Below are 21,789 nucleotides of genomic sequence, written 5' to 3'. Positions count from 1 at the left end.
CAAGTGCAGTCTCGAAAAGCTGAGCCTCCTCCTATAAGCAATTTCCAGCAGTTGATGACACTCGTGCACTTTGTAAGGATACATGTTGAGATGCAATCGTGTAGTACGATGGAAAGTTTTTGGCCTTGTCCCTAATGAAACATTACGGTGTGCAGTTGTGGTCCTTGGACGGGCCGGGCCTCTAGTTGGTTCCTGCGCCTCATTTCTTTTAGGGCATCACCCTCATTTCTGTGGAAGGCTTGTCCTGTATCATTGGCATTTCCGTACATTTGCCCAGGTAGTCTTTCTGGATGGGAACTGCAAACGGAATGCTTCCTCTGTATTCATTATGCTACCATTACACAGTAAAGTGTTAAGTTGTCACCACGGTCCACAAATATCTTTTCCTCATTGTAAAAATGCACCATGACCGGTTATCATTTGCTGTTGCATGTAAGTCAGCATTTGTCCAATTTAAATAATTACTATGTGATCCTGGGCACATTGCAGTAAGAGTTGCGATCAAACATTACTCAAAATATCTTGTGCCACTTGATTTTCAGCCAATGAAGCACCCGTATTCGGACTTGGGCTTGATATTTTGACTTGCGTTTAAACACAACTCTTTCTGCAACAGGCCTCTGTACATGTACTCTGTACTCAACCTTGCTTCCAGAGCAATAGGCCGTTTCCTGAAATGGAGCAAAACAATGTGATTCTTCAAGAAGAATGTTGCTGGTCTGTGCTCTCCTGACATTGCAGCTGGACATACATGACAATGAAACAGTTTTAATCATTCAAAAGAGCATGGGGTTATGCATGCCTGACATTGCAGCAGGGCAATACCCTGCTGGATGATGATGTAACAATCGATGCACCTCATATTCAATGACATGAATGTAGGCAAGGATGTGCTCAAAAGAGATAGATTGCAGCTAGACACTGCATGGGGCCCATATTCTGAAGTTGGAGTTAACTTAGACCATGGTCTAATTAACTCTGTGCTGAAATCATGGGAAGCCAAACATTTCATTACAACATTACATTCAATCGCAAAAAAAAAATAGCTGAGGGGATAACATTTTATTGAAATGGAGGGACCCACCCCCCCCCCAAAAAAAAAAAACTACCTACAAATTAGTTTCATACTTTTCAAACCAAAACTTGGAAAAAGTAGGTGTGTACCCTTCACCTTGGAAGGAACATTACTCTTTGATCCTTGACAATTGTGATGCAAGCAAGGTGTTCAATTACAGCTGACAAGTTCATATTAAAGTAAAGAAATCACAAGAATAAACCATGTATCCTTGATAAAGCCAACCTTTGAATGTTGCCTAATATTTTTATAAGAAATACTCTGCATATTCACAAGTAATATATATTCAGCATTTATGTATTTATAACTAATTTTTATCATAAGTTTACAGGGAACATAACAAAGAATGGGGAATTTTCAAGTTAGTGTTAATTTTGGTATACATAATTAGATTTGCATTTATCAGAATCATGTTTTCAATTGATAAAGCATAAGTGTACTGGTACTTTTTAAATATGAATTCATTCATTGTTATTTTATCTTATATTTAGAACAAAAGAAGTTGTGTAATTGTGGAGAGGCACTGTGCCCAATGTACTGGTTATATAGGAATCTGCCTATGTTTTTAATTTTGTGAATCAATTCTCAAGATTCAACCATTCACAAATCACAATGAATCACTTGTGAATCTACTACTATGTTAAAGATATATAAATACATTTTGCCTTGTACCAGCTAGTGTATTTACTAGTAGCTACGGTGTGCAATTTGGGAATTGGTATTGCGTTTTTGAATAGCTACTTAATTAGTAAATTCTCTATAGTATACTAGGATAACACCTTATGCATTGAATTAATGGCAATTACTTCAACTTGGACGATCCATATTATACAACTCCCAAGAATGTTCTGTAATCTGATTGGTCCAAATCGGATCACATGGTATTCAGCGAATTGCACTATAGCATCCAAAATGCACTATCCTGCACTCTGTCGTCATACCACTGAAATGTACTATCCTGCAGCTCAGTCATACCAAATGCACTATCCTGCACTCTGACTTCAGAGTGCAGGATAGTGCGAGGTCTGCACTTAATTCTAGATCTAGAATTTAGATCAAATATAGCATTCGGGGCAACTCAGTTTACTGATACCTTTTACTGATAATGCTTCATTGGATTTCTGTGAACGATTGAAATGGTATTTTTAACAATGACTCTGTTAAGTGCAGTATCAGTGTAGGACTTGATTAAAAGGCCATGATAGAATTATTTTCATAAAATTGCAGTTTCCATGTATTTTTCATTATCAGTGTAAAGGTTGTGTTCGAGTACGTTTAGGGGGGGGGGGGGGTGGCAGGGCATGCTCCTGCGACATTTGCTCTGGTCTCAACATATCAGAGCACATAGGGTTAGAGTTGAGGATTGTAATAAGAAGAGTTTTTCTTCAGAATAATGTAAAGATAAAGATTAGGTTTTTGAGTCGTTTTTCTTTATAGTTTTTGAGGTAAGGATTTATGTTTGGCTTAACATGCAGATTTTCCATCGGAGCAATTGTCGCCAGAGCAAATGTCATGGAACCGATGGGGGATAGGGTTGGTTGGGGTGAAGAAAGAGGTTGCCTTTTCATACCATTTAAAGAAAAAAATAGCGCTTTCTTTAATAGCTATCGTTCAAAAATTTAGAACCAGGCCAATAATACATTGAATTGGGGCCAATTATGAGATCATATCTTGGGGGCCCCATGGACCGATTCCCACCAAATTTTGGTTGTGTTGGTTTTTCATCATGCTCAACCAAAATATGGTATAAAAAATGCTGGAAAAAAAATTGGGACGTTATCACTTTGGTACTCCTATTGATGTCACAGCATAGCAAATTTTCATCATGTGCATACTGATTTCACTAACATTTATACCATAGCTAGGATACATGTATGTTTGGTCACATGATGCTATTTGAACCGATCAATCACTGTACAAGATTTGGGATATAATAAAGAATAACCTGTCCTTATATTTGATTTTTTTCTTCTTTCAAAATGATGATCTGTAGATTATATTAGTCAACAGCCAATACTTAAAGGACAAGTCCACCCCAACAATAAGTTGATTTGAGTAAATAGAGAAAAATCCAACAAGCACAACACTGAAAATTTCATCAAAATCGGATGTAAAATAAGAGTTATATTTTCAAATTTCGCTTAATTTCACAAAACAGTTATACGTACATCCTGGTCAGTATGCAAATGAGAAGACTGATGACATCACTATTTATTTTGTTATATGAAATATTCTAATTTTCCTCTGTTTTTCCTGTGAAACAAAGTTTTATTCCTCCCTGAATATGTGGCATTACCATTGTTATAACATTTCATAGTTCAGTTAAGTTGGTCCTTAATGTCAAATTGGTAAAAATTGAAATATTGTATAATTCAAACAATAAAAGACAAAAGAAATAGTGAATGAGGGACATGGACTCTCTCATTTGCATGTCACAGAATTGTGCATATACATGTTTTGTAAAAATAAGCGAATCTTTAAAACATAACTTTCTTATTTTACATCCGATTTTGATCTAATTTTCTGCATTATGCTTGTTTGATTTTTCTCTTTTTATTCAATCAACATTTTATGGGGTGGACTTGACCTTTGAATGGATATACGAGTGGAATTTGCACCCTTCCACTGCAGCATAGAGAAATAGCCCAGCCTGTTAAGGGTTAAAATAACACTTCTCTGTAATATCAGACACATACTAATAATAATAGTCAGTTCTTGTATAGCGCATAATACATTGTGAATAACGTCTCTATGCGCTTCCAAAGGACTTGGATAGTATTGCCTCCATGCATACATCCATGCATACATGCCTCCAACTACAAAACACAACACAATGAACCTCAAAGAAAACAAAGGACAATTTTTTTTGTTTAGTTTCACATATTTTTTTAAATCACGAAGGTCACTAGAACTTCTTTTGCAATACATTGACAATGAAGCCGTAATGCACATAATATGAAAGGCAAATTCAATGATTTTTATCACATGGTACATGTACATGTATAGCTTTCAAAAACTAAATATCATGCAATGCAGTAAAATGTTTTTCAGAAAAAAACTGAGAAAAATGATAGCACATACAATATGCTACTCCTATGATTTAATGGAACATAATTTCCTGATTAAACGATGGTAAAATAAACCAACATGAAATTGTCTCAAAAGTTAAGAGGAGTATTATTTCATTTTATTTCAAATAGACATGACGGCTATTAGAGCAGTGGTCTTGAAGTTCAGGTGATGTAGTTTTGATACCAAGTCTGTGTGCTAGTGCCCTACCAGGTCCCTCGGAGAGGACCTTACGCCTTCAGTTCTCTGGTTTACAACTATGCATTCATGCTTTCTTATAGGCACTGAGTTAACCATTCTACCAATATGACAGAAGCCAATTGGGAGCCATCTTTCAAGAGGCCAATCAGGAGCCGTCTTTCACGAAGGCTTTACACACGCGTATTAATAACGGACAATGCAGAGCGGGAGAGACCATCGTTTTGATTGGTCAATTGTCATAATTTTGTGCCCCAGCACAATGAGATTTTACAAAAATTATAAAAGATTATCGTTGCAAGACATTAACTGATCACACGACATTACTCATGTATATAAACTCTTTAGTAGCATTTCTATTAACTTAACACATTAAAAAAAAAATAAGTATGAGTATAATGAATGAGTGTACTGGTGAATATCACATATTTCTTGTGTATACCAATAACCGACATCTATATTCTTCAATCTTGTGTAAAAGCAAACAAAATAATGTTTCAAGTATTAAAATATGACCAAACTCAAATTAAGAGATTTGAGACATGTTTGTCATACATATCTAAATTACACATGTGCATGTAAGTGTATGGTGTGGTTATCATAAACTGACACAATAGTATATAAGCTTAAAATGATGCCCTGTTTTCTTAATATTTGCTTATTTCACAAGTCAAACATACAAAATGTTAACTTCTATACAGTTCATTGCTGCACTTGAAAACAAAAATGAAATCCAAATACAACACCTCATGAGAAAGCAGGCCAAGAAAGAAACTGTAACATCTCTTTATCTAAATTCAACAAATGTATTTGCACTCCACAAGCCGAGTGTAGAGAATCTCCCAATGAGCACTGTATTAAAGACAGTTTGGTTTTCTCTGATAGCTGGATACAAGCCAGGGAAAATAGATATATATATATATATTTTTTTTTTTTTTTGGGGGGGGGGGGGCTATTTTTCTGACTCCCATTCATTACAAATAACCTTTAGCAATGTCATATCAATTTACAAAAAGCCTGCAGAAACCAGTAAGCAAAAGCTAGCAAGGTAACAACAAAATTGATTGTGAAAAGATGAAAGTCTGTTTATTTATTTATTCATAGATGTTTCTTTCTACATACAAATATTTAGTGGCAAATCGACATTAGCATCTGAGTATTTTCTTCCTGAATATAAGTCATACACGTGTAGCCATATTAGATTAAAAGAATGAAACTTGTCAAAGGGTGTCCAATTTATGTAAATCTAGAAAAACCAAATGATATTTGTGCGTGTCAAATGAAGATGTTTTTCATTCATTTTGGGCACTTCTGGGAGAAATTCCTGGTCAGAAATTTCACACTAGATATGCTCATGTGTATAAGCAACATTATCCCACGTTTAACTCAATTTGATGATGCAATTTATATATTCTTATAATCAACTTCTTTCCATGCTCAAACTTGGTCAGATACCATAGAATCAAAATTGTGCATGTACGTACAAAGGTACATGGATATAGTGTGAATATAGAGTGTTAATGCTGTTTTGCATCACTTTATTGAACAGAATACAATAACGGAACAAACAGTAAGGTTTATATAAAAATAACAATTCAGAATTTCAGGTACATTTTATACATTGAATTAAACAGAAGAGAGCCCAGGACAAGGTCCCATAACTGACACAGGCAGGGCATATTAAACATAATGGCCCGTAATCTGAACTCAGGGTTTAAATTAAACACCTGGTTTAAAGTTGTGGTTTATAACTATGGAGCACCAATTGAGGCACAAATCCCTAACAGTACACATACACTTAATTTATTCATATGACACCCAAATTGTTCATAGTTGTCTGGGAATGATAACTGAAGTATTTTGAAGTATTTTTCTTCATTTCGAGAGCAAACGAAAACAAGATAGTAAACATAAGAAATATACAATATAAGTAGAATTTTTGAATTTTTGGCTCCCCATAATTTTAGCACAGAGTTATACCTGACTTCAGAATATGGACCAAAGTATTAAACAGGAACATAAAGCACCAGAGGAGTTACTGAAAAGAAAATATTTCATAATCAACTGAAGTAACTCAAGATGGAAAAATTCAATTTTAATACAGGTGAATTGTTTCCTTGTCAAACGAAAATGTATTATAATCAACTGTAGTAACTCAAGATGGAAAATTGGATGCAAGTTTAATTTTGATACAGGTGAAGTTTCCTTGTCAAATCTCTGAGGAACACAAGAATGTGTTCAACTTGGGTAAAATTCAACTTATAGAAGGTCAGTCTATGCAGACTTTGTGATATGTGTGTCAGTAGAATGAGATTTATGACTAGCAGACGTTTCATGTCACTGGAAATTGCCTTATGGCAAAGTCGTTCTCTCACTGGCCTGACAGTTGCCGGAGGGCAAAGCCGAGCTTAGCCAAAGAATTTATCGCTTGTACATCAAGTTTGCTTTCTCCCAAAGAAATCTCTGTTACAGGTATTTCCATTGCTTTTCACCAAGTCTGGGGTCGGTGAATAATAATCCACTCCCAAATAAAGCCGACACCTTTATTTCTTGAACTGTATATACACTGTAAATACTGCATGGTTTTTGCCAATCATATTGCTTTTGTTAACAAACATCAAATGGGGTCCATATATTATGATTTAATCATCATTAATGCTACCTATCGCATAGGGAAGGCACATAGAGCACATTCAACAGCTTCAACGTCTTGCCACATTTCAATATACATGTACTGAATATTTACATAGTCTTTGTACATGTCTATTTACATCCATATGTACAATAATATATATGTATATACAAAATGGGTCAGATTACTGCCAAATCTAACATAAAATTACCAATAAAATCATGCAAACATTTTTAAAAGGAAAAATAAGGGTTTTTAAGAAATGGAAATACATGTACACAATTCAAAATTTCAGTACTTTTTTATTCTATAGGATAATCACAATTTATCTAATAAGAATTAAATGAATTTACTCTCTTCCATTTCACCTCCCTTTTTACTTGGAAATTCCTAGCCTGTAGAAAAAAGGAAAAAAAATAATCCCTTTGCAAAAGTTTAGACTGGTTGATTAATTATAATTAAATTTATCAACCTAATGATTTTTTGAAGAAGAATATTATTTAATTTTGAATTCAGTAATGTGAGCCAGAGTGATTTTATAAATGATTATGAAGTGCTATATGAATCAAAATATGACTATTATCATCATTGTACTTATTCAAAATGTTGAATTGTCATAATTTTTGCATGTTAATCAATGCCTTCCTCCTGAATTGACATCATGAATGGTTAACATTTATAATAAGATGCTGATCTTCCCTGAATATAAATATAATTTGCTGAATACATATTTGAACTCATATCTTAGTACTCATCTAAATGACAAACTTTTGGGAGTGTCATCTGTGTTGGGTTCAGATTTGTCGTCGGAGACTGGAAAAGAAGAATTTTTACTTTCAAATCTCCCTCGACACTGACTATGATAAATATAATTAATAATCAGTCAAAATACCCCCCCCCCCAAATAAGCTGGGGTCTGTTTCACAAAACTTATGACAAAATGTTGCACCTACATTCCTAGTTGCATGGGGTGTACAACGCATCAACTCACTGCTCAGATCATGCTCCGGGGAATGCACGCTATTGCGAAGTCATCAATGAGATTATGCCTTGCATACCATATGCATATTTGACGTTTAAGCGTGACTTTAAGTCGCACTTAAATGTTCAGTTGCGTGCTGTATAAAAATCATCACCGCATTAGTCAAATAATGCTAAAAGGACGCACACTACTTCGTATTAATTAATAAGATTGTGCATTACATATCATGTTCAAGTCAGCACTAAGCATGACTTTTTTAAGTCACACTGAATTCTTTGTGAAACTCTCCCCCTGGTTTCCATGTCGATGGAATATAACAAAAACAGATCAAATGAATACTGGCAAAGATACTTTCTCATGAAGCCAGAGCTATCAGTGAACTAAGTTTCTACCACAGGTCATCAAAATGAGAAATGAGCACAATCTATTCAAGCTATTGAATCTTATCCCCCAATGACGTCGATATCAATACTTGGATAGAGCTACAATGTGCTCGTTTGACGCCAAAAGGTCAAAAATTCACACTGTTTTCTATTACTTGTCTGGGTGTGCGTTTCTTATGTGTTGGTATGGCCCTACATACTATTAATTGTGTCCTTAGAGTATTTTCCCTTTGCCTCAAGGTCGTGCTTGAAGCAGTGCACAACAAACTCCATCAAGCTAATGGATAGCAATGTTCTAGGAGGACCAAGGAAAAGGTGGCAAATCAGAAAACGGAGACTGGTAACCTCTCTTTTCACATTGCTACAATGTTATTGATACGTTCCAAGTCGCCAAGAAGGGTTTGCATCTTGGTCTTGAGGAAAGTGTCGTTCATGGTAGCTAGACCTCGGATGTCAGGGCTGAGACCCGGTAGCTCTGCAAACTGCTGCTCAAGAGCTACAAGATAGAAAAAAATCATTAATAATAATAATTGTATAGCATAGTCTTCAACAATGATTCCCACATCAACATCCCCATTACGCTACCTTATGTTACTTAATTTCACCATTTTCCCCAAAATTAAAATGCTATTTTCCTCAAATACTTCACCCATTCTGCTCCTATTATTTTGGTCATCATCATAATCATCATCATCATCACCACCACCACAACCACCACCATCACCATCCTCACCACCACCATCACCACCATCACCATCATCACCATCATCACCATCATCACCATCATCACCATCATCACCATCACCACTATCACCATCACCATCAACATCACCATCATCATCATCATCATCATCATCATCATCATCATCATCATCATCATCATCATCATCATCATCATCATCATCATCATCATCATCATCATCATCATCATCATCATCATCATCACCATCATCATCATCACCCCCCCCCCCCCCCACCACCACCACCTCACTACCAACCACTTACCATTTGCCTCTTCTTCTATGATATCCATCCTCTTCTCCAGCTCGGCTTCTAAGTATTCAATGTGTTCCCTCAGGTTCTTCTTGCATACACTCAGCGGTACCTTGATGATTTTCAGTGACCCCTTGATCTCGATCTCCTCTTTAACAGGACTTTCCTCTTTGGTGACTGGTACTGGGACATCTGACACATTCTATCAAAATAATGCAAGAAAGTTGAAATACACGGGTCAGATTAACTTTTCATTAAATTCTGATGAAACTGATAAGCTTTGACATTTCCTGTTTCCACATGCACACTTGCAACAAATCATCTGTACCTTACTGGATGAAGTTCTTAGAATGCTTACATGGCAGTATGCTCAGGTTAGATATTAATGATAAGCCAAGATATTAAAAGTCTTCACCTAGTATCCTCAGGAACAAGACGTCAAATCCAGTTATATCCCAATTACTGGCTTAATTTTAAGGATTTTCCATTCACATTCCACTGAAAGTGTATGTGAAATTTTTTTCTGGGGTAAAGAACAATACTAAATCTTACCTGGACAGATTTCCATACACCACTCCCACCCGAAATCGCTTCATGGTTGATTGATTGGTTGGAGTAGCCCGACGTTGATGGTTGGTCTTCGACCTCCATGGGAACAGGAGGGGCCACTCTGCTCATCCCCAACGGACCAAGGGCTCGGACATCGGGTGTGACGAATGCTTGGCTATCACCTCCAGGCCCAACTACGGGTGGCAGGAGCAATCCTCCAGGATCAACACCTGATGCCGTGGCCATCTCCTTGTTAGCAGGATCCAATGACTTGGTTGGGGCATCTACTGTCCCAGGGGCACTTGTGTCAGTAGTGGGATGCAGCTGATCTGAAGGTACTAAAGAACCAACAAGAGCCGCACTATCACCCGCTGCTAGATTTCCTGTATTTGCTTGAACTCCCTCCATATTGGAAGATGCAACACATGGGTTCGTGTTTGGTGGAACACCTGTTTCCACGCAAGAGTCAGCAGGAATAGCGTCAGTGTCATCTTGTGCTTTTGACAATGAATCTTTACTCTTCTGTATATCTGCATGTGATTTTTTCTGGATTTCATTGTCAGGTTTGGCAACTTTTTTCATCTGTACTTCTGGGTTCATCACCTCAGGATTAGGGATGTCCTGATAGGAAGGATCTTCTCCTGCCTTGGTATCTGCTACTGCTGGTTGGACATCACTCACATTATCAAGAGTCACTCCTTCAGGTGCTTTAACATCTCTTACTAGTTCACTGTCAGGTCGTGTGATGCAATCCTTCTTTTCACTTTCCTTGTCACTTTCTGAACTAGCAATATTCAAGTTCAATGGACTGGTCCCTTCCTTCTGATTTTGTTCATTTGTAACATTTACATCTGGAGAAACTTCCGTTACTGTTGATATACCATCAACAGTTCCTTCAGGCTTCGATGTGGCAGCAACAGCACCGTCGTCTACATTAGCATCAGCTGATACTGATTCTGGAGTTGCCTCAGTTTCAGTTGACTGACCTTCCACAATTACTGCTGATGTTGGTGTTGCAGTAATGGAGTCATCATCACCTACTTGATCTCGAGCTACTACCGATTCTGCAGAAGCCTCACTTACTGCCGACTCTGCTACTGGGGTTCCTTCAGGTTCTACCATTGGAGCTACTGAGTCATCATTAACTTTTTCTTCAGTCACAACTAAATTTGAAGAAGGCTCACTTGCTGTTGATCGAATCTCCGTGGTTCCTTCAGGTTTTGTTGTTGGAGCAACTGAGCCATCATCTACTTGAGCATCAGCCACTGCTGATTCTGCTGTAGCCTCATCCTTTGTTGATTGATGAGCAACAGTTTCTTTGGATTTTGATTCTGGAGCAACTGATTCCGTTAATCCAACTTCTCTAGCATCAACTATTTCTGGGATGGCATTCACTTCAGTAGTCATCGAAGGAGGCTCCTTGACAGGAACAGTGTCCAATTGAGATTCAGACTTAGAAGATGATGGACCACTTTCAGGTACTTCTGAAATGTCCATACTCTCATCCTCCTCCTTCGTTTCTGTTTCCGAGGTCCGACGTAACGATTCCTTGCTTTTCTCGGGCTTTGCATCTTCTTCATCCAAGTCCATTGAACTCTCTGTATCAAGACTGCTTTCATCTTGGGGTAAGGGGCTGTGTCTGTGTGTTTCCTCTCTCCTGTCATTGTGAGTAAGTGGCTGAAACCGCATCATACCGGCTGCCTCTAACTGCTCCTGGCTGGGGCCAGCGGATGTTGACGGGATGTCACTGATGTCCACAATCGCTGGCTCTTTTGCTGATGACCTCTCCGTGCCTGATGACATCACAAATTTGACTGTGGGAGGCTCAAAATCTTCACTCTTGCTCTGCTGAATCACTGGTGTCTTTGGAATGTTAGCTGAGGATACCTCACCAACATCACCAGCATTGAATGATGAAGATGATGAAGATGCTCCATCCACTCCCGGTGTCATAACGGCAGAAGCATCCATTCCTGGTGCCATAACAGCTGAAGCATCCATTCCTGGTGCCATAACAGCTGAAGCATCCATTCCGAGAGTATGTCCTGGTGCATTCTTGACCTCCATTCCACCCACAACGCTTTCAAGCACTCCCATCCCAACATCTACCACTTCCCCCTGCGCGACGCTAGTCAGTCCACCCATCTCCACATCCCCTAGATTCTGGTCTTCCTTCAAGAGGCTTCCATCAATCATGGATGACGCAGACGAGTCCAGTCCAACCTCACAAGGCAGAGCCAAGTTTGCCAACGTGGCCATCTCCAGGTCGCCGCTCATGGCCATGATTCTTGCTATTTGCTCCGTCTCTTGTGGCGTCAAGCTAGCCTCTGGGTCCAAGCTACCATCAATACTCAGGGAGTCTTTGAACTCGGACAAGGCAGGATCCAGGGTGGGACTCAAGCTGGATTCTAGACCTGGATTGGCAAGAGGGTCTGGCTTTGGTGTCTCTGGAACCTTGGGTTTTAACCAGGATCTGGCCCACAGTTTCATGGCGGGATGGTCATCAGTTCTGTGGGAGAAAGAAAACAATTACAAATGGTCAAACAAAATCAAACTAATTGAGGTTATTCTTTCCTGTCAGATTTTGAAATAAAAAAAAGAAAAAAGAAAAGCAGGAGAAACTACATGGCTCTTTATCTTCTAGCCTGCCCAACTATTGTTTCTTCAGTCTCTAGGGTGAATTTTAATGTATATTCATTTAAAAAAATGCCGACTATCCAGAAATGTCCCACCCAGTATGCTAATCAAACTAATGTGTCGCGACTCCAGGAATTTATGCGTCTACGTGCAGTTAGATACTAATCTCCGTATGACTTTGGGGCAAATCTGCAATCACTTTAGATGGAGGGGGGGGGGAAGATTAGGGTTATATGATATGAAAACTTAGTGATTTACTCACTGAAGAATATGGAGCTTCTCCCGGAGTCCTCTCAGGACCTCGTTGATGACGTGCATCTCACCGATGAGACGGTTCGTGGCTGCAAGGTTGTGAGACGCCTCCTTCATATGTTCCTTGGGAGCGAAGGAAAAAGATGCCAAGTCCCCATCATCTAGCCATTTCTGGCCATAGCGGTACTTGGCACTCACTCTCTGGTCTGAGGAACAGATCAAGAAGATTCAAGATTCATTAACACATATGAACGCAGCTTTAACAGTGGAATTGACAAATGTATTACAACACAGAGTAAAAAATACCCATGAAATCAACAAGTAAACAAAATAACTCCCCCCCCCCAAGAAAAAAACAAGAAGAAAAACAATTACAAATATAGATTCAAAATATGGTATTATCATCATCATAGTGCAAAAGTAATATTTTTGTAAAGCTACGAGAAGATGACATGTATATGTTTTGGAAAAATCATTCACTCCTTAATTTAATAGACAGAGTAAGTTTGAATGGTACTTCAATATGAAATTATAGTGATAATGATAAAGAGGGAACTGATGTAATAATCCATACACGTTCAAGACAAGAAAGATAAGAAAGTTGTGACATTTTATGCAGTTTCGCTAAATGTCACAAACAAAACAGTTATTACACAAGATATAAAACCGATTTCTCACCTCTTGGGTTGAAGCAGATGAGGCAGACATACTGATCAGGTACAGTGGATTTGGTTAGTCCCACACAGCTACTATGCTGCCAGCAAAGACATCGCTCGCACTAAGAAAAAAAAGAGAAGCATATTGTTATTAGTCTTCAGAGCCGGCCCTGTACCACAAAGCTTGGTGCTTGATCTTGGGGCTGATTTTCATGCTTAATGACATTGATCATCATGTGCATCAATGTACAAATCAACCGTGCGAGCAATCACTAAGCTTTGTGTAAAACGCTCCCGATGTGCTTAGGTAAAGTCGATTCAAATTAATATAATATAAATATCATACACATATTTGAAATGGAATTTCATGTAATTGATTGTTGACAAATTAAAGGCTGCATTTTCTGCAAATTACACCTATGTCTGTCTTAAAATACAAAAGTAATTTTTTGGAGTTGCATGAAAGTGAGAAATTCTTGAGGGGGAAGACAGGAATAAAAATAAAACAACTACCATCATCAACATCATCATGAGCATCATCACTACCACCACCACCATGATCATCAACGTCGTCATCATCATCATGAAAATCATAATGATGATGATATGACTTATCTAAGTGCCAAACCCACTTCGTAGAATGCTTAAGGCACATAAAGACCCAAGAATCAAATAGAAAGATGTCGAGACTTTAAGACAAAGAGAATGAGAAAGATTAAACACATAATAATTCTAAACCAACCTGTATCATGAAGCCCTCTTCTGTCTTTCGGTAGCAGATGCATCTGACAATCTCCCCCTCACCGCTCCCTCTGCCATGACCTGGATCCGATCTCTCAACACTCCTCAGGAGCTGGGACTTCAAGATCGGGGCAGGGTGCCGAGAATAGTTCTCCTTGAACTGGGAAACAGGAAGAGGCACTGAAACAAAAGAATACAAATAAATAATTTTGAATGACTTTGGTCTCTTTTGGTCAATCCCATCACCCACATCCGTTTTCTCAACACTCAGGAGTTAGGACTTTGAGATCAAGGCAGGGTGCCAAGAATAGTTCTCCTTGAACTGGGAAACAGGAAGAGGCACTGAAATAAAATAGAAAGAATTGAATGGCTATGACCTCTCCTAATAGAAGGGTTGATGAAATTTAAATTTTGGGATCAGAAAAGAACTTTACACTTCTTTAATTACACTTTGTTTAAAGAGGGAAATTAATTTTGTGATTATTTTTGCGGGTTTAGATAGAGTATATGTACTTCCTGTTTCTTTTGATACCAAATTTACTGGGATCCTATTAGCAGTAATGGTTGACTGAACAGGAGTGAGTTAAGCTGAATGGTTGAAAACACATTTGTCCCAACTCCAAACAAGTTTCCTGACTTCATATTCGCATTGTGGAGCGTTGTGGCCCAGTGGATTAGTCTTCTGACTTTGAAAGAGGGTCGTGTGTTCGAATCCCAGCCATGGCGTAATTTCCTTCAGCAAGAAATCTACCCACATTGTGCTGCACTAACATAAATGCCTATTATTATTATCATTGCACCTGCAAGCTAACTTATTCAATTTGATTTTTGAAATATTTTGTTAAAGATTCTTTTATGAATACCATCATGGTCCAGTCTCACTTACTTTCAAATTGGAATTCCTTCTTCTTTTTCTCCAGGATGTATTCATCAATGTCCTTGTACTTTTGGCTCTTCAGGATACCCATCTTCCCTCCATCCTTCTGCCGCTTCTTCTTTTTCTTTTTCTTCTCCTTTTCCTTCTTCTTCTTTTTCTTCTTCTTCTTGTCCTTGTGCTTTTTGTGCTTGTCCTTGTGTTTCTTGTGTTTGAGTTTGTCCAACTTTGACATGCCTTCTCGCTTCGTGAAGCCTCCCGCCTCGGCCTTGGACGAGTCCGTCCGTATCAATGGTATGATTGACGGAATGATGGTGCTGCCTGATTTGGAAGAAGAAGTCTTCTCAGTCTTTCTACTAACGTTACTTGTTGCCAACAGGCCTGCCTTTTTAGATGAATCCTTCTTAACTGTTTCTCCACCACCTTCGCTTGAAGACCCTTTCTTTTCCTTTGAGCTTTTGTCAGACTTGCTTTTTTCGGACTTGCTCTCGTGTCTCACCCTACCAGTTGCCGACAGAGACTCATTGACGTCCTCTTTCTTAATCCTTTTCTCTGTCTTTGTAGATAGATGGGACTTTGATGGCTTAGTGGATACATTCTCTTTTGGTGATTTAGTCGACAAGTTTTCCTTTGATGGTTTTGTTGTAGTCACTTCCTTTGGCGACTTCATTGATTCTTCAGCTGATTTAGGGGCTAAAGTCACTTCTTTTGTTAATTTAGCTGAAGTTGTTTCCTTTGGGGATTTGGTTAATGTGGCTTCCTTTGGTGATTTGGGTTCCTTCGGTGGTTTTGTCTCCTGAGGCGGCTTGGTGTCTTTGACAGAACCGGAGGGTGGTGTCCCAGATGGAGACTTGGGCACCTTGGACACCTGCGGCGGTGGACTCTTGGGTGACTTCATCGGCTGCGGCGGCGGAGGAGACTTGGGCGACTTCACCAGCTGCTGTGTAGGAGGAGACTTAGGCGACTTCATCAGCTGTGCAGGAGGACTCTTTGGCGACTTCGACGGCTGGGCTGGAGGAGACCTTGGGCTCCTGATTGGAGGTGGGGATCTAGGAGACTTCATGACAGGAGCCTCTGGTTTCTTTGTCCCTTGGGTGGGAGAGGAGATGGTGTCCGGTGCTGATGATCGCTTGGCAATCAGTCTAGCCGGAGGGGAGGATGGGGACGTTGAACCAGCAGCTGGACAAGAAGTTTCTGAATCTCTTCGAATCCTTGATGATGATGTCTGAGTAGCTGTGGAAAGGATGAAAAACAAAATACATAAACAAATAACTTTAAAAAATTGATTGTTCTTTTATCATCATCATGCAAATACATATTCGCACTGACCAAGAAAACAAATTTGCAGATAATGATACATAGTAGAAACAAATATAAATATTTCCTCCTGAGTCTAATGAACCAAGAAATGCTTCTTAAAAGTTAAATGGGACATGTGTAGAACCAAATGCACCTTGGTAATTAAGAGGCAATGCATAAAATAGTCAACAGATTGTCTCCTTTTTAACTCAACTACATCATCTACTCAAGCCTGGCAAGCAATGATAATTTGGAGCTTTACCAATTTTCATACAAATAATGTTGCATGCGATTCAATTTCCCTATGATTCGGGACTTCAAAAAACAAAAACCAACCTGAATAATTCCTTTTCCTTGGCCTCGAGGACGGCTTGTCCTTATCCTTGTCTTGGGGTGGACCAGATTCGGCTCCTGGCTCCGCGTGGTAGTACTTCATATGGGACTCTAGTAGACTGGCCTTCCTGAATGACTTGGTACATCCAGGGACCTCGCACTTGAACTTGTTGTGGTCCAGGTCCACAATCAACTCCTTAGGTGCAATGACTGTAATTCGAAGCCAAGAGAAAAAAGGAGCAGTCAGGCTTTGGGTTTAGTCATACCCAAACAATGTTTAATGACTTTACAAATGAGAATGATAATATATTTCACTAAGGCCCAGCGCACACTATGCAATTTGATAGGCCACATTTTCAAAAAATAAATCACATTTTGCATTAAATGTGAAAGTTCCAAGAAGTGAAAGTATTTTATTTCAAGTTTGGCATTACATTAGGAATAATAATATCATAATTATTTACTATGCTGCAAGCCCAAAACGACTCCAAGTCACAGTTGATGATGACATCGTTATCATTTGAAAATGAATTTGTTTTTATTCCAACAGGGAGGCTCAAACTGGTCTGAATTTTAATTTCAGTAGTCCTACCACTATTCTGAAATACTAAGGGCCCGAATTCACAAAGGTGGTTTTTAAAACCATTGGTTGAACCCATGGTTTATGCAGATTTCCTGTATAAATAACGCTTAATTATTTACCGCGTATATTAAAAAAACTGTCCAATGCTGATGCGTGCTTTTGTCACAGTGCGCCGAATTGACGCCTGTTGCAGTGGTTATCCACGCTATTTCATTCACGAGTACACTGTATTGAATTAATGAGTCCACTCATCAAACATTGGATTCCTGAATAAAATAGCACACTTAACCATGGCAACAGGCATCAATTTGGCGCACTGTGACAAAAGCGCATATCAGCATTGGGCATATTTTAATAAACACGGTGAATAAGCGTAATTTATACAGGAATCTGCATAAACCATGGGTTCAACCGATGGTTTGAAAATCCACCTTTGTGAATTCGGGCCCAAGATTTTATTGGTTGGACTGTCCATACCAAATGTTATTACAGTTTCTTTGAAATTTGGATTGCAACAAATTATTTAGTGTGCACTGGACTTAAGATTCATTTCATATTTGCCTAGTATTCCTACCTATTATGGACAATAAATCAAAGCCAGAAGAAAAAGGGCAGCGGTCAAGATTTGGGTCTCGTACTCTAACAGTAAAGTAACTATTATGCCTATCATACCCAAAAAGTATTAAATAACTTTACAACCACCAATGACAATAAATCTGTTATCGTCACCAAGATTAATTTCACATCTGCAAAGTATTCCAACATATTTCATTATTGGACCATAAATCGGGACTATGGTTTGGCATATCACAGTTAAAAGCTTTACAAGCATGTCTGTAATTAGGACAAACAAATTGAAAACATGCACAGCGTGATATATTGCCTTCCAGGTAATGTGAGAAAGATATGAAGGAAACATTTCGTTGCAAAGGGGGGGGGGGGAGGCATAATAAAGTAACCAAAATAATAAGTATGAAAAAATAATTTACAAATGTAAAAAAACAGATGCCTTTTACTTACATTTTGTTGGATCCTTTAAGTGTCCAATATGAGTATTGGCAAACACTGCAAAAAGAACAAAATAAAATAAGATTATTTATAAATAGACTCATCGTCATCGTCATCATCATCATCACCATCACCATCATCATCATCACCACCATCATCACCATCATCATCGCCATTGCCATCACCATCATCATCATCATCAAAATCACCATCACAATCATCATCATCATCATCATCATCATCACCATCACCACCATCATCACCATCATCATCATCATCACCATCATCATCATCATCATCTTCATCGTCATCATCATCATCACCATCATCATCATCACCATCATCATCATCATCACCGTCATCATCATCATCATCAACATCATCATCATCACCATCACCATCATCACCATCACCATCATCATCATCACCATCATCATCACCATCATCACCATCATCAACATCACCATTATCATCATCATCATCATCATCACCATCATCATCATCATCATCATCATCACCATCACCATCATCATCATCATCATCATCACCCTCATCATCATCACCATCATCATCACCATCACCATCACCATCATCACCATCACCATCAACACCCTCATCATCACCATCGCCATCACCATCATCATTACTTACAAGGTTCTTTTGTAGCGATAGCTCGTAGTTTTTCCAAGTTCTTAGCGACCTCCAGACGTTCGTCCATTGAGATGTGCTCCACCACAGGGATAATCACATGACCTGGAAAATAAGAAAATGAATTTAGAAGGAGAACATGACAAAAACATCTCTCTTTGCCTGCAAAAACCACAAAAAATCTAGGAACACAGCTTGTGCACTTACAGTAGAGCCCCTACTGCCCAAAAACTTTTTTAGTATGTTTGTCATCTTTATCTGCACGAAAACTTTTTTTTTTTCAGATTGTCACTATACATAATTGCTAATCATAAGTACATCTCACTGAAGAACACAAAGTTTGATCAGTAGAATACCTAAGATTTCTAATTTAGAAGGTTTCAAAATTCTATCTTTTTAAGACTTAAGAGCTAATGAACATAAACGTTTATAAATCAGCGGTCACATGAGATATGAATATTGAGATTGCTGATTTACAGAATAATAAAACAGATTAAAATGCTACAGGGCAGCTACGCACTGTGAACTAGTTTGAGGAAATTCCTTCACCATTGTTGAGTAATTTGACTACCGTATTGTGAAAGAAATTGACAAATACCTGACTAACATTTTTTTCGCTTGCTTATTGAATTTTGTTGATGAATATATCATCTAAAATTGAGGGATATTGTGGTTTGGATATTTGACTATTTTAGTTAAAAAGGGCATGACTACATGTGTTATATCATACTATGATTTTGCAAGACTGCTTCAGAAACAGCTAAAGCCTAGCGCACAATATGTGATGTAATTGAATTTTGAGCAGGGCTAAAATATATGTAAAAACATGAAATTTGGTCTGCGTCATGCTTTGGTACTGCACAAGAAATAATTGTGTGTAGAACCAATGAGTTATATCTTTCGTGGGCGCGTTGTGGTCTAGTGGTTCTGACTCTCGCCTTTCAAACAGAGGGTCGTGGGTTCGAATCCTTCAGCAAGAAATTTATCCACACTGTGCTGCAATCGAACCAGGTGAGGGTACCGGCAGGAAGTAATTCCTCAAAAGCGTTGCGCACCAGAATCGGTAGACTAGCTTAGCCAGGGTAATATAGGAGCACCTTGAGCACCTAGCAAGGTGGATACGTGCGCTATACAAGTCCTATTTTATTATTATTATTTTATTTCTGCGAGTGTGTATATGCGATGGATGAGAGTGAAATGCTCCAGTATGCTGTATTTTGGAAATAAATGATTGTTAAACAGTAAACAATGAAGGATTGTATAATTCTTTACCTGGCCTTGCTCTCGGCGTCGAGGTAGGAGTGACTCCCGGGGCAGATGAAGTAACAGGCGCCGGAGATTTACCTGTTGTGGCTAAACATAAAATCGGTACGAATAAGGTAAATTATCAATTCAAATAAATATATATCCACGAGACTAGTCTCAATAAATATTAAAACAATCAACACAACAAATCTTTGATACTAATACCATCATACAAACTTTGAAATCAAGCCCTTTCCTGTATAATACAGAAAACTTGTGGGTTTTACACACAAGGCTCATCTTCATAATTTATGAAATAGTTCATTTTTTAATGTGTTCCGAAAAAAAAAAGAGAATAGATAATTGGAACTAAGTGACAATGAAACAAATAGCACTGGCAAAGTCAAGGGGACTTGGCCCATCAGAAAACATTATCAGGATAGAGTTTATCAAATGGAGTGTTCCAAGAAAAAATATTAACATGCAATTTGGCGACAAATAATACAAGCTACATGTATAGTGACCAAGTGTGTGTGTTTTTATTTTAAAAATACATGAATACCAAACTAGCTTTCCTTTTCTGACATGCAAAATAAATCATTTGCAAAAATTGATGCAAAATTTAGAAATAAAGCACTATTTTTTTGCATAAGTATCACAAAATGCACAGGGAAATGCACACTCAATGAAGTAGAAAATAAGAGAGAAACATATAATACAAAAAAAAGGTGCAAAACGTGGACAATTCGCAACAAAACACAATAGTTTGCAGAATGCTTCTCACATAATTTATGTAAGTTGAAGAAAGTGTATCACTCTTGTCATGCAATGCCAACTGGATACTTGGAAAGTAATTTTTCACTTTTCTAGGCAGACGCAGAGGAATGTATTTCATCTCACTACATGACTTGCACGTTACACGTATGCAGAAAGTGAATTTCTAAAGTAGCCATATTGAAAAGAAACGGATGCTGCATTACACATTTACACTTAACTCTCTACCAAAATGTGTAAAAAATATTACAACCAACTGTGAGTGTCAACTTATCCAAGATAGCTCTTTATTTTACTTCCCCAGAAAAAGTGAAACCATATACAACATTATCAGACCTCTCTTCTGACTGCCAGACAAGCATTATTATCTTTTCTTTGGAAACACGGCTTTAAGATATTAGATTGTTCTAACACTATTTAAAATATTACCCATCTCTCTGTGACTGCAATGAGTTACCCATTTAAAACGACGTAGAATATTTACTTAGTGTTGCTCAAAACAAAAGTTAGTAAACCCCGCCAGAAAATGAATGTATCTAGAGTGTTGTAATTCTGCCATGTGTTAGATATTAAATTGTGAAATCAGGTGATAAAATATTAAATTTAGTAAAATTTGTCTCTCTGCAACAAATTCTGGTTGTCCTTACACCAGGGCGTGACAACCCCGCTTGCAAGTGAAAATGACGTGCGGCAAGCATTTCTCAAAGTCAATTGTCCGATCGGGCAAGTGGTTGTTTTAGAAATAAAATATCAGTAGACCCTCTAAATTTCAATATCTTTTGGATAATCACAACTATCTCTCATATTATGTCAAACCAGTAAAAAAAACAGTGGAAACTGATGTAAAATCAGTGCCAA

The 21,789-nt window shown here is 38.1% G+C and overlaps 1 protein-coding gene across 4 annotated transcripts in view; it reads right to left on the bottom strand.

The window, feature by feature from the left end:
• Nucleotides 1-5,285: 5,285 nt before the first annotated feature.
• LOC129267122 (uncharacterized) overlaps nucleotides 5,286-21,789 on the bottom strand; it is a 35,874-nt gene continuing 19,370 nt past the window's right edge. For all 4 annotated transcript variants that reach the window (XM_064102821.1, XM_064102829.1, XM_064102843.1 and 1 more), the window contains 11 exons: nucleotides 20,185-20,265; nucleotides 18,916-19,017; nucleotides 18,277-18,321; nucleotides 16,677-16,883; nucleotides 15,054-16,274; nucleotides 14,169-14,347; nucleotides 13,449-13,548; nucleotides 12,781-12,976; nucleotides 9,885-12,390; nucleotides 9,345-9,534; nucleotides 5,286-8,835 (listed from right to left, as the gene is read on the bottom strand). In XM_064102821.1, the coding sequence (XP_063958891.1) occupies nucleotides 8,693-8,835; nucleotides 9,345-9,534; nucleotides 9,885-12,390; nucleotides 12,781-12,976; nucleotides 13,449-13,548; nucleotides 14,169-14,347; nucleotides 15,054-16,274; nucleotides 16,677-16,883; nucleotides 18,277-18,321; nucleotides 18,916-19,017; nucleotides 20,185-20,265 (4,970 nt within the window). In that variant the 3' untranslated portion in view covers nucleotides 5,286-8,692. The remainder of the gene's footprint in view (nucleotides 8,836-9,344; nucleotides 9,535-9,884; nucleotides 12,391-12,780; nucleotides 12,977-13,448; nucleotides 13,549-14,168; nucleotides 14,348-15,053; nucleotides 16,275-16,676; nucleotides 16,884-18,276; nucleotides 18,322-18,915; nucleotides 19,018-20,184; nucleotides 20,266-21,789) is intronic.

The sequence above is a fragment of the Lytechinus pictus genome, chromosome 1 (genome assembly GCF_037042905.1).
Source record: "Lytechinus pictus isolate F3 Inbred chromosome 1, Lp3.0, whole genome shotgun sequence".
Taxonomy (NCBI): domain Eukaryota; kingdom Metazoa; phylum Echinodermata; class Echinoidea; order Temnopleuroida; family Toxopneustidae; genus Lytechinus; species Lytechinus pictus.
This window is presented reverse-complemented; position numbering and strand designations above follow the sequence as displayed.